Consider the following 27,762-nt stretch of genomic DNA (forward strand, 5'->3'; position numbering starts at 1 on the left):
TGTTTTGTAAACAAAGAAATATTTTTTTAGTTTATTGAATGAGTTATAATGTTGATATATAATACATCAATCTCTTTCCTTAGATTCACACCAAATGGTCTGTATGAACTGATGCGATCTCAGTCAAAGTTTGGAGGTCACTTAATTTTCATCTATTTGGTCCAAAAAACAGCAAGAAAGCAAGAGTTCAATGTTCTTCTAAACCTGCATCTGAACACGTTCTTTAAAACTGAAGTAAAACTTTAAAGCAGGATATGAAAAAACAGTTTTGTTATCAGAGGAGTTTGAACCTGATAGGCAGTTAATGAGAAACAAGTCCATACATTTCATGTTTATCAGCTTAAAACTCTGTTTCTGGGAGACAGAGGACAGTCAGAGATCTAATGCTGTCGGTCTGTCTGATGGTAGATCAGTACGACGCTCCAGCTTCACAGAAACAGAAAACTGCCCAACTGCATTTCTGAGAAACAACCTTTCTTTGCACAGAAGTAGAAACAATAGAAACTTATAAAAGTTGAGAGTCTGGCGGTGAGAGGGAGGAGCCAAGCTTATCTATCATTTCATCTTCATGTCCTGTTCTTTTCCCATTCCTCCTCTCCATTTCATTAAAAGAGTCCAGGAATCAGCCGGTAAGGCACAGAGTCGGTGTAACGTTTCCAGTCTTTGCCGTACTTGCTGCTGCAGCGATGTTCGTCACGCACGCAGCGGTGGACCAGCAGGATGGTCATGTAGACAATGTAGAAATATGGAAGAATGTGGGTGAAACCACAGGCGGCGCAGTAGGCCAAGGAGCCCATCAGGTCGCCGGTGTAGTTGAAGTGGCGCGCCACTCCCCAGAAACCCGAGGTCAGGAGCTTACTGCGGTGGTTGCGGCCGTCAGCGGACACATAGGAGCACTCAATGTAGGTGGGCTTGCGGCCCCAGATGGAGCAGGACCCCTCTGTACGGCGGAACAGATCCTTCTGATGGTTGGTGGAGCGGAATATGTAGTAACCAATGAGGCCGAACAGCAGGATGGCAAAGGCATGAGCGTCTGAGAGCTGGATGGGATGGTACACCAGGTACAGGCCCTAAAAGACACAAATACATCAGCAATATGTTAGAGGGACTCGGTAACTGCCAAGACAATATTGTCGTGGAAACAATCGGAGTTCATGTGTTTGACATTTTGTCTCCGTAGAATTGCAGGATTCAAGTTGGCAGCTCCAACTTCCTGCTTGTCTTTCAGGCACTAAGGCTCTGTTCGAATTCATGGGCTGCGTCCCGGAGCACAAACAAATAAAAGCAAATGTAATGATATAAACCTTAGTCAGTTAAATAACATGCTGCTGTCATTTTGGACATCTCTGATGTTGCTGCTTTTTTCAAATATCCATTACTGTAAAAATGTTTATAGCTGTATATTGCTTATTTATTCTCCAGGTGCACAGTTTTAAATTGTTAAAAAAAACTTTACAGTGTTTATATTTTAACTCTTCCCTATTATGTTATTTTTAGACATTTTTCTAAGGTCCTCATTTGTGGACATTTTCAATAATCTTTCTGCTGCTGTAAATTTCCCCATTGTGGGACAATAAAGAGATTTTCTATTCTATAAAAGGGGTAGAAATGTATTAGTAAATCTAAACAATGTATGTATAAAAAATATATCTGCAAATTCTCTAATATTTAACAACAAAAAATACTTAAGTTAAGCAAATTGTGCAAAACAGCAATAAAAAAAATTAAAATCCTATCAGATTTAAGAACCTGTCCTTAAATTACAGCCAAACCCATTTACACAGTAAGATTTATCTCACTGTGTAAATGGGACCCTTAGATAAACCAAACATTACAGCCACATATTTGACTTTAACCATTAAAACAACTATTTTCATTCATTTGAGACGGAACTATTCCCATACTTGTATCATATTAAACTGCACTTCCAATTTTCACCACAGTTCGGCGCCAAGTAACCTTTCCTCTGATCACGGATACTATATGACTACTGGCTATGACCAGTCTTTCAAAATAAGTCTCCAGGGACCCTACAAAATAAAAGCCTTTACATTATACTTATATATTTTTGCAGCATATGGCTCAATATTATGACCCAAACTCAACCACTTTTAAAAAATTAGACTCTAGGGGGCTTTTCAAAACGCACCCAATGGCAAATTTCAAAATAAAAGCCTCCCATTGCCGCTTTATCTATAGACCTAATAACAGGTAAAAAGAGGAATTCAATGATTGGAAATTCATCAAGTATCAATGTTGGGTCTGGCATTTTCCTCAACATACAACCCTGCTAGACTTTCAAAATAAGACTCCAGGGACCATACAAAATAAAAACCTCTTCCTTATGACTTCCTTATGAACTAAACCAATTTCTTCAAATTACAATACCAAGGCCTGTTGACACCTCAGCAGTAGTAAGGGGAGACTTGAAACTGCAGCAGCTGGTGCAGCTTCAGGAGGCCCTAAAGCGACTCTACAAAATGAAAGCTTCTTCCTCATGCACACTCATTCATTGTGCCGTATGGTTCGTAGCTATGACCCACACTCAACCATTTTCTTCAAATTACACTACCAATGCCTGTTAACAACACACCTCAGTGCACATTTCTTAATAAGGCTCTAACATTTCCACTGTAATAAAGCATCTGCTAACCTCGTAACATGCAGCCTAAGCCTGCCAATGGTGCTTTCATCACTACAACGGCTCTTAACATGTAGGTTAGATTTTGAACAGGTACTTGCTCACTTTCTATAAGCTTCTCTCTCTGTCCTTCCTCCTCTTCTCATGGTCAGTCTTGCACATTGTCAAGCCTCTAAGGATGACAGTTTTCTCAATTTTGATTAACTGACACATTTTAATTAATTTCAAATGGTTTTGCCAAGTCTTGACATTCCCACATATGATTTCAAAATGTTAATACTTATTCAATTCCATCTTTCTCAACATTTTACTTCCTATCCTTAAGCTACTCCTTCTTTCTTCAACCAGATAAGATTCCAGTGTTTCTTTCTAATTTCTTTTCTGAGTCTGCTAATTTAATACTTTCAGCCTATGTTGTGAACTTTTGCTTCATTCTGCTCTTTTTCTGGACAGGGATTAAGTTTTTCTGTTTGTGCTGCTAATTCATAATATGCCTGACATGTGTATGGGCAGTATGTATTTTGAAATTTTTCTAGAAACTTGAGAGATATTATATTCAGTCCCTTCTAGTGCTCTGATGTAATTTTTTTTTTTGATATCATGTATGGTTTGGCTGTGCAGCATTTAAGATGAGTCTGTTTCTGCCATTTTACTGCCAAATGATCCTACCCTACAACATGTTCTGATGATTCAATTGTTTTCTGCAATTTGTCTGATGACTTCCTATCACATTTTCATATGTTCTTCAGCTAATTTCAGCTTATTTTTTATTCAGCAGAAAACGCATTCTCACTTGCTGTTTCTACGAAACAGCTTTTTCTAGTTATTCAATGGATTGCTGATAGCACTGCATGAAAAGTGGGATTTTCGTCAATATGCGGCACTGTAGATTGTCGTGGAACTTCAGGTTAGCGGCAGTTTACGACAATTTGCAGGCTTCGCCGAAAACTCCCGTAAATTGTCAGAAATTGACGTGGACTCTCTTAGGCAGTGTTCCCCCCATGCCTCCCCCCCATGGAATTCTAGGGGAGGCTTTAACATGTAAATGAACATGCTGTGAGCTATACAAATGCAAACCAGGGTTGCAGGGGGGGTTTTACCCCAAGTGACATCTTTCTGGGTAAGAAATTCTCTGATACAAAGAGATCAGGCTTAGTATAGCCTCTTACATTTTAGCTTGAATTGATTTATTTAATTAAAGTATAGAGACCAAAACAGATCTTTAGCTGACAGAGCAATACATTTAGAGCAGTAATTATAAAAAAAAAAATTGCATTTAAGATAAAAAATAAAATGTTGTCTCTCAATATGCTCAATTCACAATTACTTAAGTGGAAAAGTTTCAAGAAATGAGTCTGAGATGATTCACTTTATAACATGGCGCATTATCCTGTTGGAAGTAGCCATGAGAAGATTGGTACACTGTGGTCATAAGGTCCGGCCAGGTCAAGATCCGCAATTGCAATCACACCAAACAGGAAAAAGAACATCGACAAATTCCGGTTCGTCAAATTAAAATATAGCAGCAACAGATCGGTGACTAGAAATTATAGCACAATTCTTATATATATATATATATATATATATATATATAAAAAAAAACTAACACCGTTTATTTAAATGATTGGATCCAAACTATTGGTTATTCACCAACGAGGAAGCAGATTTCTCATCTCCATCAAAATATTTATTTTATACCGAGGGACTTAAACTTTAATCAAATCCATTCAAAAGAAACTTCTTATTACAGGAATGGAAAGAGATGCTGAGTTTGGAAGTAGAGAACAAGTTCATTAAAAAAAAAGCAGTTTTGAATTATCCTTATCCCCGTTACAAAAATCTACAAAAATATAAATATATATTTGGGCAGAAAATGAACATATGCTGGATGATGGTGGGATTTTTTTAATATGTCATATTAAATTAATCGCTCACAGGGTTCATACAGGAATGAGTGACTCTAATTTAATGCTATTTAAATGCTATTAGAAATGATTTTAATGCCATCATCAAGAACCATGTACACAAGTTATTAGTGTACATGAAATATGAAGGAGCTGTAAGCAGAGTTCCATGACTCCTGTATGTATGTAAACACACACACATACACACACACACACACATATATACGTATATATATATATCCTCTAGCTTTTTCTCCGCCTGGAGCGATATAATATATCCGACGAAATTGTTTTTATAAGCATTTTTTATTAAAGAATTATAAATACTTCGATAAACATATTTAAATAATTTTAGTGCCAATTAAGGCCTTGATTAAAAAAAAAAAAAAAAAGAATGATTTTTTAATTATTTTTATTGATCCGCGGACACCCTGGTTCATCTCGCGCATGCTCTGTACCATCTCCAAGAAACTCAGAGCGGAGCTCTGCAGCCACAGCGGAGGATGGATTCTTTGCTTTGTGCAGCGGTCTAGAGCGTCTGGATTTCGGGGTAAAACTCCTCTTGGACGCGATGGCGACTCTGCATCGAACAAGACGAACTCAAAGAAGAGATGCTAGCGGTAAATATATGTTCGATTACTGCCTGCTAAGCTAAAAGCGGCCTAGCCTGAGCTACGGCTAATAGCGGCTAATAGTAGCCTTGCTAGAACAAGCTTTACTAAAGTGTATTTTTTGTGATTTACAGAAAGCAGTACGCCGTCTTAACAACTCGGAGACTAATTGCAGGCGCTATGAACCAGAGCAAGGGTAAGATTTAAAGAATATGCTTTCATTCTGCGGTAAAGGCAATGGATACGGATAGATACCGATCATAGCTCTACATTTTGTTTTCACAGACCTCCCATCTCGGCAAGTCCAGATTTGCACGATGTTGATAAAGACGACATTGTGTGTAAGTGACTTGTTTTAATGTTTTCTCCTTCCTTGTTACTGTGACTTGCGTTTGATTTTTTATTTATACCACTCTCATTTAATTGTTTTCCAGCTGCCTGTAAGACGTATTTTGAGACGGTACGCAGGAGCTTCAGATATACGCAGCTAGCCACACGCTGCGTGCGGAGGCAATCTGCTCGGAGTCGGGCCAGAAGAAAGAGGGTAAGACTTTATTTGGTGACTATTTTTCAGGTGCATTGATAGATGTGTTGTGTCCATACGCAGTGCGCTGATTCATTGTTTTTTTTTTTTCAGCTGCTGAAAGCGAGGCAGAGTGTGCTAGCAGATGAGGAAGTGGAACTCTGGAAGTCCGCCTTCCTCGGCGGTGTCTCTGGATGGATTGTACGGTCGCCGCCATTTCGTAGGCCGGATCTCACTGAACTCTGTGTTAAGCTGCAGTCCCGGTTAGAAGCGATGCCGAAGTACAGGGCCACGCACAGTAGGCGTCTGCACATCGGACCTGCCTCGGAGGGAATGCTGCCAGTTACCTCCAACCCCGAGGAAGCAAACGGACCATTCACAGACTTTTAATTTTTAGAAACGCATGTGTTTGGATACGCGTTGTATATAGTTGTGTGTGTTTTAATAAAGCTCTTTCTTTGCATAAACAGCTTCCTGCAAATCTTCATTTCCTGTATAAATTCATTCATGTCCTTGATGGTAGCATAATTGTGTAGTAGTGTAGGATAACATAAATACACACCATATGAATGAATAAATATATGAATGAATAAATATATATATATATATATATATATAAATATATATATGTAAATTTATATGTAAATATATATATATGCCAACCAATCACGAGCGACTTTACTTGTTTAAAAAGAAGTGGTTCCGTCCAATACTCAGTAAGAAAATTAAAGCCTGGCGTGGCCACGTGTGGTTTTGCTGCCAATCATGAGCGATTTTACTTGTTTGAGAATAGTGGTTTCAGCCAATACTGAGTAGGTTATTCAAGCCAGACTTGGCCAGCCGCGCGGGTTTGCTGTATTCATATGCTAATTAGGGCCATCAGCACAGCTGATCGCTCTCCACATACGTCACGGTACGTTTTCGACAATTTGTGGCACGACAAACGCGGACAAGCACGGGTTGCAAATTGTCGGAAACTGACGAAAATCAGGCAGATCTGCGGGAGTTTACGGGGGTTTACGGGGACGAAAATCTCACTTTTCATGCAGTGTAGTCAGTTGGTAGTACAGGGATGAAATGAAGCAACCAGCCGCCATATTGGTACTCCGTAGTAAGACCGGTCACCCATGCACTACAGCATCGAATAAAGATGACATTCTCATTTTCAGGAGGGCGTAAGACTTTTAAAATAACAACACTTGCTGTTTCATAGCATAATTAGATTACTGTAACTAATAATAAAACAAATACAGGCACATCAAATTGCATAGTCATTATGAAGTATATCCATTATGTAATAAGACATATTATACAAATCCATCACAATACAGTTAAGGTGTTAATGGAGCATAATAATACAGATGTGCCAAAAGTGCTAAATTGATGATGTACATGTAATATACATGTATTGATGACGTGGTAATTGCATCTTATATATCATTTAAAAGTTTTACATCAAGACTGTATTACAAGTACATGTCTCTTAATGCTATAGTATTTTCCTATATGCAAATTGTGCATGCATGAAGCCATATACCTTTGTGCTGTGTCCGTGCATTAGCCTTTAAAAATGTTAATGTTAACATGCAATATACAACACTACAAAAACAACAGCATTATGTACTTACTAAAGAATTACTACATTGACATTTTACAGTGAATTAATTTCTATTTACTCTATTTTGTAACGTTAGACACAATGTCAATGGTTAACTCAGTCAATATCTTCCAGTCAGTCCGAGATAACCAGACTAATGTTACACTCCATATTATACTACAGGATCCATCGGCCTATATGTGGATTTTCTTGGTTAGTCCATCCACTGACTGTGACATTATCTCCTCCCCCAAAAGAAGGTTCAATTTTAGTAGATCTTTATCAGATAGTGCAGTTATAAATTTTAAAGAATCTGCTTCACTTTCTCTCTGCTCTGTGTCACTGAGCAGTGCTGCAGAGTGCAAAAGCTTAGCTTATTCCCCTTCACAGGTTGATGATTTTGTTGAGGGGGTTGCTAGTTCTCTCCGTATTGCCTTAGACAACGCAGCTCCTTTGAAAATGAAAACCGTTAAAAATAGAAAGCTTGCTCCTTGGTTTAATGCAGAGCTGCGTACTTTGAAGCAAAATGCTAGGAAACTGGAGAGAAAATATCGCTCCACAGGCCTGCGAGAGTCCTTCCTAGTCTGGAAAAATGGTTTACTGCTGTATAAGAGGACCCTTTGTAAAGCAAGAGCAGCATACTTCTCCTCATTAATAGAGGAGAATAAGAATAATCCTAGATTTCTTTTTAATACAGTTGCCAAACTCACCCAGAGCCATAGCTCTGTTGAACCGTCCATTCCACCTGCTCTTAGCAGCAATGATTTTATGGGATTCTTTATAAATAAGATTGATCTTATTAAAAATAAGATCATAAGCACTCCTCTATCCGCGATTGTACCTGAGGTAGTCATGGAATCTGAACCGGGTTTAGACTGCTTTGATCCAGTTGAACTCTCTGAATTAGCAAAATTATTGTCTTCATCTAAGCCTTCAACTTGTATGTTAGATCCAGTTCCAACCAGGTTATTTAAGGAGGTATTCCCTTTGATCTCCTCCTCCATTTTAGATGTGATTAATCTATTTCTGTTACAGGGATATGTACCTAAAGCTTTTAAGATTGCTGTAATTAAACCTCTGCTTAAGAAACCGTCTCTTGACCCAGATGACTTGGTCAATTATAGACCTATATCCAATCTTCCTTTCTTATCCAAAATTCTTGAGAAAGTAGTTGCCAAACAAGTTTGCGATCACTTCCACCATAATGAACTTTTTGAAGAGTTTCAGTCTGGCTTTAGAGCTCATCATAGCACTGAAACAGCTCTGGTGAAAGTCACTAATGATATTCTCATGGCCTCAGATAATGGACTTGTATCTGTGCTCGTCCTGTTGGATCTTAGTGCTGCATTTGATACAGTTGACCATAATATTCTTTTAGAAAGACTTGAATATTTTGTTGGAATTAAAGGAACAGCACTAGACTGGTTTAAATCTTATCTATCTGATCGAATTCAGTTTGTTCATGTTAATGATAGATCTTCAACACGCTCAAAGGTTACGTGTGGAGTACCACGGGGATCAGTGCTAGGACCAAATCTCTTTACTTTATACATGCTCCCAATTGGTAGAATTATTAGACAGCATGGGATTAATTTCCACTGTTATGCTGATGATACCCAGCTATATCTGTCTATAAATCCAGATGAAGCTAACCCATTACATAGATTACAGGCATGTCTTGAAGACATAAAAACCTGGATGACTCTTAATTTTCTGCTTCTGAATGCAGACAAAACAGAAGTTATAGTCTTTGGACCAGAGTCTCTGAAAAAGAAACTGATTAGCCAGTCACTTCATTTGGATGGGATTAAACTGATTTCAGATAATAAAGTAAAAAATCTTGGTGTTATTTTTGATCAGGACCTGTCATTTAAATCCCATATCAAAGAGGTTTCTAGAATTTCCTTCTTTCATCTGAGGAACATTGCAAAAATTAGAAATATCCTGTCCAGGGGTGATGCTGAGAAACTAGTCCATGCATTTGTTACTTCAAGGCTGGACTATTGTAATTCTTTACTATCAGGAAGTCCACAAACTGTAGTTAAAAGCCTTCAGCTGATCCAAAATGCTGCAGCCAGAGTTCTGATGAAAATGAAAAAGAGAGATCATATCTCTCCTATCCTGGCTTCTCTTCATTGGCTTCCTGTTAAATCAAGAATAGAATTTAAAATCCTCCTTCTCACATATAAAGCCTTAAATGGCCAAGCTCCATCTTATATCAGAGATCTGATTGTTCCTTATGTTCCTAACAGAGCACTTCGCTCTCAATCTGCAGGTTTACTAGTGGTTCCTAGAATTTCTAAAAGTAGAATGGGAGGCAGATCTTTTAGTTATCAGGCTCCTCTCCTGTGGAACCAACTACCAGTTTTAGTCCGTGAGGCAGACACCCTGTCTACTTTTAAGGCTAGGCTTAAAACTTTCATTTTTGATAAAGCTTATAGTTAGGGTGGCTCAGGTTATCCTGAGCTATCTCTATAGTTATGCTGCTATAGGCTTAGACTTTTGGAGGACATAGGGACCCCCATTTCATCATTCTGCTTCATTCTCTCTCTGTTCTCCTATTCTGCAGAATCTGTTAGTTCAATCTCTAACCTTCTGCTCTCTCTGCTTTTCCTCAGAGTAGCTTTGCCTCGTCTGTTCCTGTTTGGCTGTGACGTCATCCTGGAAAAAAACATCAGCTGTGCTGCTTCTATCAACACCCTTGTTAATAGATGTTGGAGATCGGCCTGTTTTCCAGTGTGGTCCTGTTTCTCTGACCGTGACTGAGTGGATGTGCTCTCTTCGTCCTCTGGCATGGGAGCTGCCTTGGAGCTCGTCTGCCTGGCTGTGTGTTTCCTGGACGGGGCCGCCTTTTACAGCTGCTTTTTGTATCTCTGCTTCTGTCTCCTTGAACCCCAGTCGGCCTCGGCAGATGGCCGCTCACACTGAGCCTGGTTCTGCTGGAGGTTTCTTCCTGTTAAAAGGGAGTTTTTCCTCTCCACTGTCGCTACAAGCATGCTTAGTGTGGGGGATTGTATTTGAGTCAATGAGTCAATGCAATCAACTGGTTTTCCTTAGATAGAAAACTTTGTATCAATTTGACTGTATGATCTGGTTGAACTGTAAAGTGCCTTGAGATGACATGTGTTGTGAATTTGGCGCTATATAAATAAACTGAATTGAATTGAATCTGTGGAACGTCTTCCCACAGCCGGCAAACTTCTTGTTTTTGCAGCCAAATGCTACACAGGCAGGCATTTTTACTGCGAATCACCGTGGGAGTGGGAAGTACCAGCATGCCGCAATCAACAATCCGTTGAATAAATAGAGATCAGTGGGTTAAGGGTCCTGCTCAGAGACCCAGAGTGGCAGTCTGTAGGAGCGGGGCTCAAACTCCCACAACCTCACTGTATTCCAAGCTCTATGGTCTAACCACTAGACTGCCACTTCCCCACCCCGCACCCTGCAGGGTGTGGGGTGTAAAGAGTTACTACAGAGGGTTATCTGCAGGCTGTAGTGGAGGGTTACCTGCAGGGTGTAGAGGTAGGGCAGCCACACACAGTCCCCCCAGCCCAGATACCAGCCAAAGTGGTCATGGCAGATATCAATGGTCTTCAGGTACCAGGCCTCATTCCAGAAGAAATCCAACACATAAATACCCTATGAGAAAAAAATACAGTCACTGACATTAGTAAGGTGATTACTGCATCTTTTATCAATTTCATTTACATGAATGTTGCAAGCATGAAAATAAATAAATCCAGCAGTAAAAGTGAGAATTCTGCTTTTAGTAGATTGAATCTGTTCTTCCAGGTTACAGTTAAGCATTCAGCTGTGTGTGTAAAAGCTGGAGAGGAACTGAACTAGATCCAGCATCAGAGGTTGACTAAAGGACGATGAGAACGCCATCCTTTCAATCAATCAGCACATTTTATTGATGTGGGCTAATACCAGCTAGACGTTTTATGAATGTTTAGCACCAACAGGATGTAATGTGTGAGTTCGAATTCATGGGATGAGTCTTCAGATTCAAAGGCCGATTACATCATAGCGCAGCACCGAGGTCTGGTCGGATTCCAAGACTCCTGGTTATGTGGCCGACAAATGCGTCCTTCTTTTTGCCTGATTTGAAGGACAGGTCCGATGCATCCTATCTAGCTTTGGATATCCCAGGGTTCATTGCGAGACCAAGCAAGACTGGCTGCAGAGGAAAAAGGTACTTGGCGCCGAACAGTGGTAAATATTGGAAGGTCAGTGTATTATGATAAAAGCATGTGAATAGTTCCTTCTAAAATTAATGAAAATAGTTGTTTTAGTGGCGGGTAATGTTTAATTTATACAAATATTTTTATTTGTTAGTGTGTAAATGGGTTTTGCTGTATTTTAGGAACAGATTCTAATATATCTACAATAAGGGGACTATAAATCAGACAAGATTTTTATTCTTTTATTGCTATTTCGCACAATTTGCTTAACTAAGCATTTTATGTTGCTTAATATTCAATTTAATTTCAATTCAGTTTATTTATATGACGCCAATTCACAGTACGTCATCTCAAGGCACTTTACAGTTCAACCAGATCATCCAGTCAAATTTATTCAAAGTTTTCTATCTAAGGAAAACCAGTTGATTGCATCAACTTATTGACTCGAATGCAATCCCTCACACTAAGCATGCCTGTAGCGACAGTGGAGAGGAAAAACTCCAGTTTAACAGGAAGAAACATCCAGCAGAACCAGGCTCAGTGTGAGCGGTCATCTGCTGAAGCTGACTGGGGTTCAAGGAGACAGAAGCAGAGATACAAAAGGCAACTGTAAAAGGCAGCCCGTTCCAGGAAACACATAGCCAGGCAGACAAGCTCTGAGCCAATTCCCAGGTCAGAGGATAAAGAGAGCACATCCAGCCAGTCACAGTCAGAGAAACAGGACTGTACTGGAAACAGGCCGATCTCCAACATCTATAAACAACGGTGCTGATGGCAGCAGCACAGCTGATATTTCTCTCAAACAGGAACAGACGAGGCCAAGCTACTATTAAAAAAAGCAGAGAGAGCAAATTTGAGATTGAACAGATTCTGCAGTGGGAGAAGAGATAGAATGAAGCAGAATGATGAAATGGGAGGCCCTATGTCCTCCAGAAGTCTAAGCCTATAGCAGCATAACTATAGAGATAGCTCAGGATAACCTGAGCCACTCTAACTATAAGCTTTATCAAAAAGGAAAGTTTTAAGCCTACCCTTAAAAGCAGATAGGGTTATGTCTCAGGGACTAAAACTGGTAGTTGGTTCCACAGGAGAGGAGCCTGATAACTAAAAGATCTGGCTCTCATTCTATTTTTAGAAATTCTAGGAACCATTAGTAAACCTGCAGATTGAGAGCGAAGTGCTCTGTTCGGAACATAAGGAACAATCAGATCTCTGACATAAGATGGAGCTAGGCCATTTAAGGCTTTACATGTGAGAAGGAGGATTTTAAATTCCATTCTGGATTTAACAGGGAGCCAATAAAGAGAAATATCAAAGATTTTGCGGATATATTTTTATACACACATTGTTTAGATTTATATATATCATCTTTCTACCCCTTTTATACAGTACAGTAGAGTAGAATTGAATAGAAAATCCCTTTACTGTCCCATAATGGGGAAATTCAGGTCTCTACAGCAGCAAAAAGGTTACTAAAAAATGTCTAAGAATAACATGATAGTGAAGAGTTAAAAGATTAACAATAAAATACTGCCCTGTAATGTGTTTTAACAACATAAATCTGTGCACCTGGAGAATAAATAACCAATATTCAGCTATGGACATGTTTACAGTAATGGATATTCTAAAATAGCAACAAAATGATGTGCAAAATGACATTGTGTTATTTAACTAACTAAGGTTTCTATCATTACATTTCCTTTTATTTGTTCATGCTCCTGGTAGTTGGCACCTTTATTCCATTCTGGATTCTCATGAGTCTTTGTTCACTTAAAAAAAAAAAAAAAAATTAAAAGGAAAGAGTTTAGAAAAGTTTAGTATTTATTGTTTTCCTGTTTTGTGCAACAGAGCTTGCGTCGGTGAAAGCCGTGGAAGGCTGGACCTGTTTGAATTCACAGCCAAAACTCTTCGAGTCTCCTTATTTTCACAGACTTTAAAGGATCCAGTCCAGGTAGTCCTTGTCCTTGGAAGACGCAGCCCATGAATTCGAACACACCCAATGTTAAGATTAACTCAGTATATCTTTTTATTATGCTGTGTTGCAGCTCCTATCATCTATCATTCCCATGTGCCAAGGGAAAAGTGGCGTCTTACTGATTAATCTACTCTCTACTACAGACCCATTGACCCAACCTGTCAGGGTGGCGCCTCTGTGTGGCCGGTAGGGTGGTGGCTAATCAACGGCTAGTTAATGTGAATATTAACAGCTTGTTGTTTTGATCCGAGTCAAATCAGAGATAAAAAATGAAAGTCTTTATCAGGATTTATTGCTGTGATAAAACACAGATAAGATGTTTTAATAGCAGACTGAATGAGGTCAAGGTTTTTACAGCAGAGGCATAAATCACTGAAAAATGTCTGATGGAGCTCAACCAGCGAGAACCACTCCCCTGGCAGAAGCTGCACATCCTTTGCAAAACTTCTCAGGCCTGAAAGGTGGGATTATTCTTTCCACAGAGGACAGGTCCTGGTTCCTAACCATGACGATCCCAGCATTAGTCTAACCCATTCTTTGTAGCAGGGGCTGATTCATTTGGCCACTTCTCTTTTTAATATGTCAAAAAATCCAGAAACCTAATAAATGAAAAAAAGCAAAATTATGTCACCTGGTGTTCAGTATCGACGCCAATGCTGAAGTATTTCTGTATTATGACTGGGTTTTAAAAAATATGGTTGGTTTTTGAAAACCCAGCTCTACTAATTTATTTCCTTCAGTTTGACCCAATCTTAGTATTTCTATAAACTAAACTACGATCTATTCGACTTATATAAGGAACATTTTTCAAGGACATCTCAGGTCTAACTGTGGATCAGCGTGGGAGAATGTACATCAGCATGCCGATGTAGGTACCAGATCTGCTTCTTATGACGTCAACATATGGCAAATCCACTAGGAAAAAAAGATTGCACCCGTTTTTTTAAGGATCAAATCTCTTTTGGAGTCTCAACATATTATTACCTATATTTGCTATTATTCTACATTTCATTGGCGATCTAAAGTAGAAAACAATCATTGTCAGTCTGGAAGGAAAATACTGCGTTTTAAGACAGACTGAGCTCTGCCATTTACCAAGGTGACAAAAAAAGTCTCAGCTTATTTTTATTCTTTTTATTAAGATCTGAGGGCAGAGAAGGAAAAATGGAACATCTTAATAAATGACTTTGGTAAAGATTTTAGACAAATAATACAGTTACCGTATTTTCACGACCATAAGGCGCACCGTACTAAAAGGCGCAGTCTCAGTTATGTGTGCCATTTCTGTATTTAACACACACATAAGGCGCACCGGACTATAGGGCGCGTTTTTTATATACAGGTACATGTCCTCTACTACCTTTAAATACCTCTACTGCGTATTTAAAAATACAGCGGGAGCAAAACTGAGTATGACTTTGCTTTATTCATGTATTTATTACAAAGTATTAATCAAACCTGGTAGCTGGCCGTGAGACAGACACATCGCAGATGACAGAGCGCTGTGATCACTCCTAAATTAACTTAAAATCCTGAAACCTGCCGACGGAATATGTTCGCTTTTATTGCCGGTATCCTGGTGCCTGCAGTTTAAATTATTTAGATGAAAACCACCTGCCAGCCGCCGTGGTGAACCCGGAGGCTACCGGGCCTACTGTAGAGGCTGCTGTTGAAGGGATTTCTACTGTCGGTGTACCGCTGGTATGTGGGGGTCTGAGCGCCTCCGACAGAAATAGTATAGGCAGGATGATAATCTAGATGAACTGACTGCAATGATTAAGTTTTCAGGTGGACTTTCTCACTTAAAAACATATTAAAACTACTTTATTCCCACTGATCACAGCAAATATAGCTGCAAGATTTAGATTATTTACATGAAAAAACACCTGCCAGCCGCCGCGGTGAAGAGGAGGCGACCCGGCCCAGAGGCTGCTGTTGAATTAAGTTTTCAGGTAGAAAAATAGAGCGGGAGCAAAACTGAGTACGATTGTGCTTTATTCAAGTATTTATTACAAAGTATTAATCAAACCCATCAAAGTCATCATCCTCTGTTTCTGAATTAAACAGCTGCGCTAAATCAGACATGCAAATTTTCCCTTCTTCGCTGTCAGAGTCAATTTCCGTGCCGGGCGGCTTCTCAGAAATAATGCCGGCTTTTGCGAAAGCTCGAACAACAGTGCCAGCAGACACATTATTCCAAGCATCTACAATCCATCCGCTAACTGTGGCGTAACTTGCCCGGCGCTGCCTTCCACTTTTCGTGAAACTGTGGTCTCCGTCTGTCATCCATCGCTCCCACGCCGCTCGCAGCCTTACTTTGAACGTCCGGTTCACACCGATGTCGAGCGGTTGAAGTTCCTTTGTCAGACCCCCGGGATAACGGCGAGCACAGCGTTCATTTGATTCACCTTTATTTTCACATCGGCAGTGAGATGGGCATGCATGGAGTCACAGATTAACAGCGATGGTGATGCGTGGAAAAAACCACCTGGTCTCCTCACATACACCTGCCTCAGCCACTCTTTCATCATCTCCTCATCCATCCAGCCCTTTTCATTTGCCTTAATATCATATGTCATCAGAGCGATGTGTCTGTCTCGCTGTCAGCTCCCAGATCAGCTTCTCTGATTGGTTGATGCGGCGCGTCCAGCAGCAAAACTTCAATTTTTCCATCTCGAGCAGCAGCAGAGCAGCAGATGCTTAAACGCTCCCAACGCGCTACGGGAGCTTTTGCTGTGCCTATACGCGCGTCAACCATTGACTTTGCATGTAAACTTGCTGCTTCTGCTGCACCTGCTGCGTCCGGTTCACACCGATGTCGAGCGGTTGAATAACAGCAAGCACAGCGTTAATTTGTTTCACCATGTTTTTCACATCAGCTGTGAGATGGGCACGCATGGAGTCACAGATTAACAGCGATGGTGATGAGTGGAAAAAAAACCACCTGGTCTCCTTACATTCAGCCACTCTCATCATCTCCTCAATGAGGTGGTCTCAAAAGTCGCAGTTACAACACACATAAGGCGCACCGCACCAAAGGGCGCACCGCACATTTTGAGGGAAAAAAAAGACGTTTATGTGCGCCTTATAGTCGTGAAAATACGGTACTCTACTTGTAGAAAATGAATGGTTGTTGTTGACACAAATTTAAAAGTAGTGTATCGTAAAATGGCTAGCTGCCCGAGCTAAAAGAGGCTAACCTGTTAGCTACTGAGCACAGCTAGCTACAGTGCTACCCAGCTCTCCCCCTTCATATCATCGTCTTGCAGTGAATTTGTTCACCAGAAACTGATTTTTTTGTTTTGTTATCATTCAGATGAAACTTCATTGATCATTAGAAACGCTAACACTACAGATGCTCCTGACTTGGCACACTGACGCTGCGTGATGTAATTATCGCTTTCTGGGCAACTGCAATTTTTTTACATCATGTGGCAATGATCAGCTAATCATGAAGCGAAACATCAGTAGCATGCGCAGTGCCCAAGGAGATCTGGTACCTACACCTACAGCAGCATTGCAAAGCAACAGTGAGCAGATCACCTCTTTACGGACCTTACACCTCGAAAACTGGGTCTAATTTAATTACAATTATGCTGATTATTAACTGGCAGCAAACAGTGATGAAGAGGCGAAGATGAGGCTGAGGGTTTGTCACCAAACAGCTCACTGGTCTTTCTGGCCTACTTCCCGGTTTAAAGGCCAAAACTGCCACTGGAGGTGTCTTGGATAGACATTCTTTATCTTTCTACATTTCTGGCTTCATTCTTGCTCTGAGTCTGTTGTTCTTTAAGAAGATAAAATGTTTCAGAGCCCTCATTAGGGCGAGGAGTGTCAAGGTGTTGCGATACGATATGTCACGGTACCTAAAGGCAGCGCTATAGGGAACCGACTCAGTGTGGGGCCCTTGGCAGCCATAAGAATGCACCAAAGGCAGCATTCTGCAGCACACACGGCCCCAGTAAATTGTTCGAATGGTTTGTACTGAAACTCAAATCTCAAATACAATGTAAATTGTAGTTGACAATAAAGAAATTGATTTATTGATTGATTGACTTGGGTTACAATACAATATTATCACAATATTGCAATATCACTTTATATTGCAATATTTATACTATCTATCAAATTGGAAAAAAGCAAGTGCTGAAAATACTCATCAGAAGATAGCGATTGTTCCGTAATTTTGGCATCCATGTTGTTTGAGGTTTGAGTCATGACTGCCTCAACTACAGATATGGCTCTGCACTGCACAGCAAAAGGACTCCACAGTGCCATCTATCAGTGGTGGTGGAGAGGTAGCCCAATTTTCCCTCATTGTTTTAGGTTAAAATGTTTTGATTTTTTAAACTGATATCAGGAACTCAAAGATCGATATTATATTGGGTAAAAATCAGGACATATTGCGTAATCAATTTTTTCCCACACCCCTAGTCCTCATTGTTTCAGACCAACAAAGGGAGAAACAAACCCTGGTCCATTAAAAAAGCCACGGATTGCTTCCCTAGTGATTCAGGTACCAGGAGCTCATCTTCCTTCCTTACCTGCAGCACGTTGACCAGAACCATGGAGTTGGTGATGTGACCGTACAGCTGCTGCTGCTTGGCCATGTAGGACAGGTTGATGAGGGTCCAGGCAACGATGCCGGGTCTGCCATTAAAGAAAAGCTTGAAGTCGAACCATTTGCCAATTCGTGGGTTGAATTCAATTCCCATCATGTAGTTATAGAAGACGTTCCCTGTAAACTTGCTTTGAGGTCACAAACATGGAGGTGACGTTTTGTTACCATCAGTATATACAGTAATGTGGATCAGAGCAGCAGAGCTCACCAGTCTTCAGCATTGGTGGGGAACAGGTAGGCTTTCAGAAAGGCAAAGGTGGATACGGCGTAGCCCAGAATGTTGGCACACCACATCAGGGGGATCCATTGGTCAAAGAGGATGGTGGGAGTAAACCAGTGGAAATAGTTGGCGTTTGCAAACCACAGCGCGTGGGTGATGATCCAACACTGCAGCCCGTTGATCTCATACCTGTTAATGAGACCTTGAGAGAAGGAGAACACAGAGTGTCAGAAAAGAAAGCATGCGTGTTTGTGGTTTTATATCAGAAGAGCATGCAGACCAGCAGGGGTACGAGCGCCGTCCTGCACCCCGCCCACGTAGCCTGGAACCACCTTATGGGTGACGTCAGGAACACACACATAGAGGAAGACCTGGAAGACAAGACGCCAGGCATGAGGAACAGGACAGGTTTCTGAGCCATGCACCGACGGATCGCTGCAAACCTCACCTGGAAGCTCACCCACACAGCATAGATCTTAGCAGCAGTCCACGTGAAGGAGGGGGCCCGGGCCCAGATGGAGAGCACGGTTGCCTTTCCTTGGTAAAGCTCTAAGAGAGGCTGGCTGACGGAGCAGTCGTACTGATCGCACGCCATCACAAAGTAAAAGACGATGAAGGGAGCAAAGCAAAGCAGGCTGATGACCCCGACCAGGGAAAACCAGTCCACCTCCCTGGGAACGGATAAGATTGGTTCAGAAAATTTTCTATAGAAAATACTTTTACTGACATGCAGGCACTTGCAAATAAACCCTGTAAAAAATATCAAACAAAAACTGAACAATGTGGTCTATTTTGGATGAATGTGGCTGATGGCCGTTTCATTGATATCATACATTTCTGACCCTCATTTCAAAAATATATCAAAATGTGAAGCAGACTAACATTACTGGTATGAATCGGAGCCAAGCTGCCCATTGTTGCAGTTTAAGCTCCAGCCTTCTTATCTCGGATTAAAGCAGGCGGCTGAATGGCCGTTTATTACCTCCTCTTATCTCTTTTAGACCAGATTAGACTGGAAATGCAAACAGCATAAACTAGCAGTAATATTCCAGATAAATTGCTATAAAGCGCCCATTTACAACACGTCACTGAGATGTTTGACAGGAACCCAAACTCTGAGGCATCTGAACGTTGAGTTTCCCTTCAGTCTGTCTTCTCATATAGATCAGTAGTTTCTTCAAAGCCACAAAGTACCAGAAGAGCGGACAAGTGCCCCTAGTTAAATCCATCATTAAACTTTTCAAACATTGTTTACAACTCGGCTAAATCAAGACGAATTGATAAAACTAATGCTACGTTCACACCTGAAGCAGCAAAGGCAACAGGAGCAGCTAGTTTACAAGCAAAGTGATCTTCTGAGCATCTGACGCGCGAACGTGGTGTTGGAAAAATTTACTTTGTGCTGCCACATCAATCAATCAGAGAAGCTGATCTGGGAGCTGGCAGGAAGACGGACACATCGCTGATGATGCAGATCACTATGATCACTTCTCTGAAGCAGTTTATTAACGCTAAATATAATTTAAAATGCCTAAATCTGCCGGAAAAACTTGTACACTTTTATTATCCTGGTGCCTACAGTTTGGATTGCATACATGAAAAACGCTTTCCAGCCCCCGCGGCAAACCATGCATGAATATCCTTACATAGTTTTTTATTCTATTTTATTTATTTGTACAATCTGCTGTATGTGGGGGTCTGAGCGGCTCCGACAGCAATGGTAATCTGGATGAACAGACTGCACAGATTAAGTTTCCAAGTGGATTTTCCCATTTAAAATCATATTCAAACTACTTTTTACCCACTGATCACAGCATATATAGCTGCCATTGCTACAGGCAAAAAAAAAGGATAGGGTAGCTCCGCCCAATACGCATCAGACCCACTTTTCGACTGCCCAGCTAGAGCAGCGAAGATGCTTCAGGCGTGCGTCACAAATAAACTTGTACAATCATCAAAAATGAAGCAGCATACACGTTTTTGCTGCTCTCGCTGCTTTAGGCCTGAACGTAGCATTAAAGGAGAAGTTCGGTTTTTAACACTTTAAGCCCATTTTCTGTAGTGTCCAGGATGAAATCGAATGATCGACACCAAAAGTTTGACAATTGGTCCTGTCTCTGCTTTTTGGCTCATTTAGAATCACCCCCTGGCTGCTTTAGAATGGCTTGCATAGAGCATGTCCGATAATGTCCTTAAAACAACCTTAAACGTTCTTTTTTTTTAAATATGCTACTCACCGGGTCGTCAGCGCTGTTCAAGGACGTTCCAAAAAAAGTTTCGAGAAGAAAAAACGTTCCTGTAGTGTTTTATTTAGCATTTTGTAAATCCCATTGAGTTCTGTAGGAATAGTCAATATTCCGCTGCCACCGGAAACGGAAATGGGGCCTGTTTACACAGTTGTAGTCTTTTCACTTCACTCTGTGTACTCCGACGTCGAGGTGCTAACGTCTCTGTTAAACACTTTAAAAAACTCTGAAAATGGAATACGAAAGGTGGATTCTTGATTCTCGACGTCGGAGTACACAGAGTGAAGCGAAAAGACTACAACTGTGTAAACAGGCTCCATTTCCGTTTCCGGTGGCAGCGGAATATTGACTATTCCTACAGAACTCAATGGGATTTACAAAATGCTAAATAAAACACTACAGGAACGTTTTTTCTTCACGAAACTTTTTTTGGAACGTCATTGAACAGCGCTGACGACACGGTGAGTAGCATATTTTAAAAAAAGAACGTTTAAGGTTGTTTTAAGGACATTATCGGACATGCTCTATGAAAGCCATTCTAAAGCAGCCAGGGGTTGATTCTAAATGAGCCAAAAAGCAGAGACAGGACCAATTGTCAAACTTTTGGTGTCGATCATTCGATTTCATCCTGGACACTACAGAAAATGGGCTTAAAGTGTAAAAAACCGAACTTCTCCTTTAAAAGCTTTATTTTCCTTTTTTTTTTTTTTAAGATGAAATTGTCCAGTGAGCTGTTACAAATCGAAATTTCTTTTTATTTTACACTTGTGTAAACAAAATGACAAATAAAATCTGTCTAAAGTCTAAAAAAAAGTCTAAAAGCTGAAAAATCAGGTGAAAGCAAGGTCCAACTCTGCTGAGAGCAAGCATCTCAAATCCTGAACCCCAGGTGCCAGGGGTCCTGAACCAGGGTTTGTCATGATTTGTGGACATTAAGATCTAAAGAGAAGCATCATGTCCTGGTAATTCCTGTAATTCAGTGAAAGGGTGGAGTCAAAGTGTAAAAAAGAGTAAAAAAATATTCAAGAGGGCGTCAGTCCAGTGGCTGGAAGGGGATTTCTCTGGGAGTTGCAGGGAAGTGGGCAGTCATTCAGCTAGTGTTTGACCGGGAAGGGCTATTTTGAATGGCTGCTACTGTAATATCCCTATGGACAAGTTCAATAAAGGGAACAAGCACGTTGCACTGCTTGCAAACTTACCTGTTTGCTTGAAAAGTTTACGGAAACTCTTCCAATGCCTGGTAACTATAGGATTCTTTTGGAGGGTTTTTTGTTCTTGGAAACAGTACTGTCTAGTGATGTGGTGCCATTAAAGCGTTTCGACATAGTAGCAAACTGTATTGATATTGTGTCTATACTGTGTCAATGAATCCTGACACCTGCTGGACAATCCCTACATGCAACCTCTTTGACAGACTAAACCAGGGCCTTCAAAGTTTTCCAGGCCAAGGACCCACAAACTGATGGCGAGATGGAGCGGGGACCCCCTAATGATATATATTGTATGAAATTGTGTTATATCAAACTGGTTCTATAGTCACTCTATTACATAAGTATTTCTGATTCTGATTCCTGGTTGATGGGACAGGTGTTGTGAATGAAACCATTCCCATCTTGAAAGAGCTCCTGTGTGTCGCTGAACATGTGCATTGATGACTGAAAGACATCTTCTGCCTCCATTTATCTGTTTACTACAGTGTGTTGAATTCATACTAATGTGCATTTAAATACATTTCAATTAGTGGAAAAAATTGCAGGGGGGATTATTAAAAAAAAGTATTCAATCAAAACTTTTGCGACCTCCATGCAGTACCTCCACAGACCCCCTAGGGGTCACGGATCCCCCGTTGAAGACCTCCGGACTAAACTGACACCGATTTGATGACCTGTAAAATGATTTAAGCCATTATGTGGTATAACGTATTATTTCAAATCTATAGTTTGAATTGAAAATATGTCTGATATTTTTAGATGGAATATATAATTGTAAACAAAAAATGGGTAAATTTAAGTGAACAAGTGAATAAGGATGTCTGTGGACTAAAATTTATTTATTTAATATTTTTCAACATAACTGATGAGTAGCTTGTGAATTTGGAGAAAGAATTGAATTCCAACTCTGGCTGTTAACAATTCCAAGACCAGCAAAGATTATAACCCAAATTAGCCCCCCCACCCCTACCCCCATACCTACTGTTCAATTCCAGAAATGTCAATAGAGGGTTTTCAGTGACGTCACTGGCCAGCTTCCGGTCCGCCATCTTGGGTGGCATATTATCGTATATATCATATATATCATGTCGCGATCCGAAAAGGATCTGAAATTTACCGGGACCGGTATGTTGACAAAATCAGCATTATTAATAATTTGGATCCATATGAAGTTCCAAACAATGACTTGTTGCCACCGTTTTGCATATCAGACGTCTTCGGCTACCTTGTTTGTGTTGTGAGCGCCTATACTTCAGAACAGTTCCAAAGCTACAAGTCCTTGGAGTCTCATGTGCAGTTTACGAATGGATGGGTTCAGGAGCTGCAGCTCATAAAGCCAGCAAACAGTGCTACCCGTTAGTGCTAACAACCACTCAGGCATGTAATGTACTTTTAACTAGCTGCTATGTGTTTCAAAGGTTTGGTTAGTAACGTTAACTGCCAAACCTCCCTAAACCCTCCGAGTTTCTCACATATTTGAGCCTTTTCCCGCTGGTTGAAATCAAGTTAAGGTGAAATTAATCTAATTAAAACACGGCTGAGAGAGGGAGTCCAGTACGCGGTAGTCATAGGCAGTAGTCTGAGTAGCGAAGGCGGAGGCAGTCAACATTGCGGCCGCGGAAAGTAATACGTCATGACGCCCAAGCCCTATTATTAATATATTCTTACATGTTTTAAATGCTTGACAGTTAATTACCTGTGACAAAGTGAGCACTGCAGACTCTGGCGTATTCCAGCTTAACACCGTCCAAATCGGACCTGGATATCCGTGTCAGCCATAGGTGACGGCGTTGTTCAGATAGCTGTTTTGTTTTTTCACATTGATTCACGAGTACGGCTGGTATGCGATACAAAGAGCGTTGATCTCCACCTCCACGGGCCGTGCAACCAACAATTAAACACGTTTTCACCATTTTTCACTGTCAAAACTGCCTAAGGCATCATACAATGCAGGGTCAACGGTGCGAAACGACTGCCACCCAATATGGCGGACGCCCTGAGTAGTCACGTGAGCGTGACGTCACCTGAAAACCCCCTATTGTCATTTAACCCCAAGAAGCTTGCACCGCCGTGCGGCATAGCCTCGACCTCCTGAAGTTTTGGTGCACTAAGGTGTACACCCTATGAAATTCTGTCAGATGAGCATACCCGGTCAGACCAGCATACCCACAGTCAATACTTGTTTATCCCTTTAATTGTGTATGAAACATGAACTTTAAACTACCTCAATGGGTGTGTATCCCTATATTCGTGTACAAAATCTATTAAATTACTTACTTTTTGGTGTTTTTTGAAGCGTATGGAGATCTGACCTTCAATTGTTTTTTTTGTACATGTCTAGAGGGATAAATGCCCATTGAGGTAGTTCAAAGTCTATTTTTTTTGTACAAAACTGAAGGGATAACCGCAGATCTCATATCTTGCGCATGCGTATTGACTACGGATATGCTCATCTGACAGGACACCAGATCCAAATGCAGATTTGGAAGGCAGCTTCCATCAGAGCTGGACAGTAAATCTCTTTCCTGGAATCTGCTATTAATAAAGATTCGATTTTAAGAAAACCTGGATGATTGTGTTTGCCACCAAGGACCTCCTCGGCTCAGAGGGATGCAGCCTGTTTGTGCTCTTCTCAGCAGCTCTTGAGTATATCCACCAACATGCTGGCTTCAGGTATACTTCCAGGATTATGGAAATAAAAACTACCTTCTGTCATTAGGATGTTTTTAATAAAACAAAGGGGAGAAATTATGAAAAGAAGGAAGGTTTCTCTAACTGAGGCCTACCATCCCCTCCTGTTCTTGTTCTACACCAGGCATCTGCAACCTTTCAAAGAGCCCCTTTACCCGAGTCTGATCAAGTAAAGTTGTTTTGTGCCACATGGTATGACTTTTTCAAAAAAATATATATATATGTTTTTTTTTTATTTTTAATCCTAATTAGGAAATTAGTTACCATCTTAAACAACCCAAAATATATGTATTTTTAGCTTTTTAAAAAAATTCAAAACATAAATTCCACACTAATTAAAAGAAAAATGGCTCTAAAAACATGTCTGGTTCTTTTATTTTCCTTCTTATAAAAATCACTTAAGCTTTTAAGAATCATGTTTATTTTATAGTACATTATTTAGGTCTTTATATACATTTTGGCCACTATAAAGAGCTGCTGTAGAGGGTCCAAAGAGCCACACGAGGCTCTGGAGCTGCAGGTTGCAGATTTCTGTTCTACAGCCTGGCTAAGATGAACTTCAGCTTCCAGGAACAGAATCATAAAGAGCAGCAGATAAAAGGTGATCCCTAAAGCAGAGTCAGGGGTTTTATGCCAGATGTTATCAGAGAGAACTGGCTGTCAACTGGATAGATACAATCCCGCTTAAACATTCAGGCTCAAAATAACGGAAGCTTTACAGTAATGAAAGAGAATACATCTGAGCTCCAAAGTTTGGAGTTTAATCAGCTGCTTCAGTTTAAACTGCTCCCCAGTGTTCAATGTATAATCTGATCACAGAGAAAGTTTGAACCCACCAAGCTCTGCCCCACTGCGCTGATCTCTCCGTTGCTCCACCTTCATTTGCTTTGTGCTGAGGCCGCCTCCTAGTGGACTCCATGCTTTCGGCAGCGCAATCAGAAGATTGGGTGAGGATCTATAGGGTTCTGCACTTTGAACAGTCAATCAGAGATTGAAGTGAAAACCTGTGGAGAAACATTCAGTCACAAAAACAGCTTTAGACGACCACAGGAACCTGACTGGAATTACTACTGATTACTAGTGATTACTAGGGATGGGTTAATGAGGCATCTTAAAGCCTTTCCACATATTGCCAAATTGTATTGATCCTGCCACTTGGGCTTAAGCGTGCCAGAGAATGGATGGATGGAGGGATTTGATGACCTAGTACAACGATATAATTTAAGTTATTGTAGGTTATATTGTATATTTCATATCTATGCGTAAATTGAAAATATGTTTGCTATTTTTAGATGAAGCCATATATATCATTTATATATCATAATGTGAAAAGTTAGGGGTAAATGTAAATGAGGATGCTTGTGGCCTAGGATTTTAAAACATATTTTTAAAACAGTAAGTACAGTAAAAACAGTAAATAATTTGAAATGAACTTTAATTCAGATAAGTTGATTTATAATTGAGAGGAAAAGGATGACACAACAAGAAAATTAAAATAAAAACGCAACGGCTGAAATGTTTCTATTCTTTTTAGGCTGCTCCAAAATTCCGGATAATTTTAATTCAATTCAATTCGATGAATTTCTATAGTGCCAATTCCCAATGACATGTTGTGAATTGGCACTATAGAAATAAAATGAATATAATTTTGTACAGAACAAAGTATTATATCAGAATATTTCATTCATTCAGATCTAGGATGTGTCATTTAAGTGTTCCCTTTATTTTTTGAGCAATTCAATTCAGTTTATTTCTATAGCGCCAATTCACAACATGTCACATCAAGGCACTTTATAGTTCAACCAGATCATTCAGTCAAATTGATTCAAAGTTTTCTAACTAAAGAAAACCAGTTGATTCCATCGACTCATTGACTCAAAGGCATTCCCTCACACTAAGCATGCTTGTAGGGACAGTGGAGAGGAAAAACTCCCTTTTAACAGGAGAAAACCTCCAGCAGAACCAGGCTCAGTGTGAGCGGCCATCTGCTGAGGCCGACTGGGGTTCAAGGAGACAGAAGAAGAGATACAAAAAGCAACTGTAGAAGACAGAAAACACAGCCAGCTCCCATGTCAGAGGTTGAAAGAGAGTACATCCAGCCAGTCACAGTCAGAGAACCAGGACTACACTGAAAAACAGGCAGACCTTGAACATCTATAAACAAAGGTGTTAATGGAACCTTATAAACCGCAAAAGATGAGAAATTATTTGTAGAACATTTATGATTCTGACAGATACCCTTTTAAACCGTTAGAAACAACACCTGTATCGGTCCCATGACTTCCTTGAAACGGCACGCGCACTGGTACTGTGTTTTTCTCTATGGGCTCCATGCATGCACCGACGCATCTTTGATGCTGGTCAAATTACTAGTAATTACCTCTTAATAGTAGCAATTAGTAATTACTACTCATTAGAAGTAATTACTAGTAATTGCTACTAATAGAAATGCTGCTTGGATGTTGCAACCCCCCAGTGAGGTGATGCTTAATCAAACGGAGGATAAATGTGAAAACAGCAGCGGTTAAACTGACCTCATTCAACCAGCTGCGGTTTCGTAACGCTCGCAGCTTCTATGTGTTTTAGGTCCCAGACAGTGGAAGCACCGCTGTCAAGAGGTTAATGGCGGTTCTGTGTTCTCTGAACAGTGGTGGTGGTCGTTTCTGACCATGTCAGCTCTGTAGCCGCTGGGCCGTTGGCATTAAAAACTAGCTGTTGGTCAAGCATAGTAAAACACATGTTTAACCGCTGTGGACTCACCTATGCGCTGCAGCTCTGGAGGAAGAAGGAAACCCACTGAGCTTCTCTTCCCGGACTAGTCGGCAAGCCTCCCTGCTAACCGCTACACGGAGCAGGACCCGCCCATAAGGCCACAACGTCTGGGCAGGGGGCCAATCAGATTGCTATAAAGGCGGTTCTGGGTTTCGTTTTCGTTTTCTGATTGGTTAACAGCGTGTGACGCGATGAGCGCACGAGAATTTCACAAATATTTTAAAGGTGGTGTGAGATTGTTTTAAAAAGGTCAACTGGCAAAACATTATATAATAATCAAATATTACAGCTATTAATATATATATATATATATACATATACATATATACACAGATGGATATAGGATGAAAAAGATACAGTACTCATAGAAATATACGTTTTAATAATAAAGGTCAGCATCGGGAGGAAATGACCTGATCAGATGTCAGTGAACACAGCAGAAATTATGGAGATGGCTCTGTTCGAAAACCTAGGACGCATCCTTAGAAGACCGGATTCGAAGGCCGATTACGTCATAGCGCGGCGCCGAGGTCTGGTCGGATTCCAAGAGTCCTCATTATGCGGCC

At 40.5% G+C, this 27,762-nt stretch overlaps 1 protein-coding gene across 2 annotated transcripts; it reads right to left on the reverse strand.

The window, feature by feature from the left end:
- On the reverse strand, nt 1–27,301 carry dhcr7 (7-dehydrocholesterol reductase). 2 transcript variants are annotated; one of them, XM_038269914.1, is made up of 8 exons: nt 27,185–27,301; nt 25,261–25,428; nt 18,725–18,947; nt 18,557–18,647; nt 18,265–18,478; nt 17,980–18,184; nt 10,784–10,915; nt 1–1,070 (listed from the first exon to the last, which is right to left on the reverse strand). In XM_038269914.1, exons 2-8 carry the CDS (start codon nt 25,341–25,343, stop codon nt 606–608), a joined length of 1,413 nt encoding a protein of 470 aa, XP_038125842.1. In that variant the 5' UTR covers nt 25,344–25,428; nt 27,185–27,301; the 3' UTR covers nt 1–605. The 2 variants fall into 2 exon arrangements, with proteins under 2 accessions (XP_038125842.1, XP_038125844.1); XM_038269916.1 differs by lacking the exon at nt 27,185–27,301 and adding an exon at nt 22,335–22,407 and having other exon boundaries at nt 25,261–25,398.
- Nucleotides 27,302–27,762: the final 461 nt, after the last annotated feature.

Source organism: Cyprinodon tularosa, unplaced genomic scaffold (assembly GCF_016077235.1).
Source record: "Cyprinodon tularosa strain WSP-4 unplaced genomic scaffold, ASM1607723v1 ctg741, whole genome shotgun sequence".
Taxonomy (NCBI): Eukaryota; Metazoa; Chordata; class Actinopteri; order Cyprinodontiformes; family Cyprinodontidae; genus Cyprinodon; species Cyprinodon tularosa.

Excerpts from the sequence above, each read along its gene's own strand:
- dhcr7 (XM_038269914.1), bottom strand. The coding sequence starts at position 25,343 with ATGGAGTCCACTAGGAGGCGGCCTCAGCACAAAGCAAATGAAGGTGGA. Across the intron at positions 18,948-25,260 it reads GCGCAGTGGGGCAGAGCTTG|GGAGGTGGACTGGTTTTCCC; the intron begins GTGGGTTCAAAC and ends ATCCGTTCCCAG. Across the intron at positions 10,916-17,979 it reads TTCTGGTCAACGTGCTGCAG|GGTATTTATGTGTTGGATTT; the intron begins GTAAGGAAGGAA and ends TTTTTCTCATAG.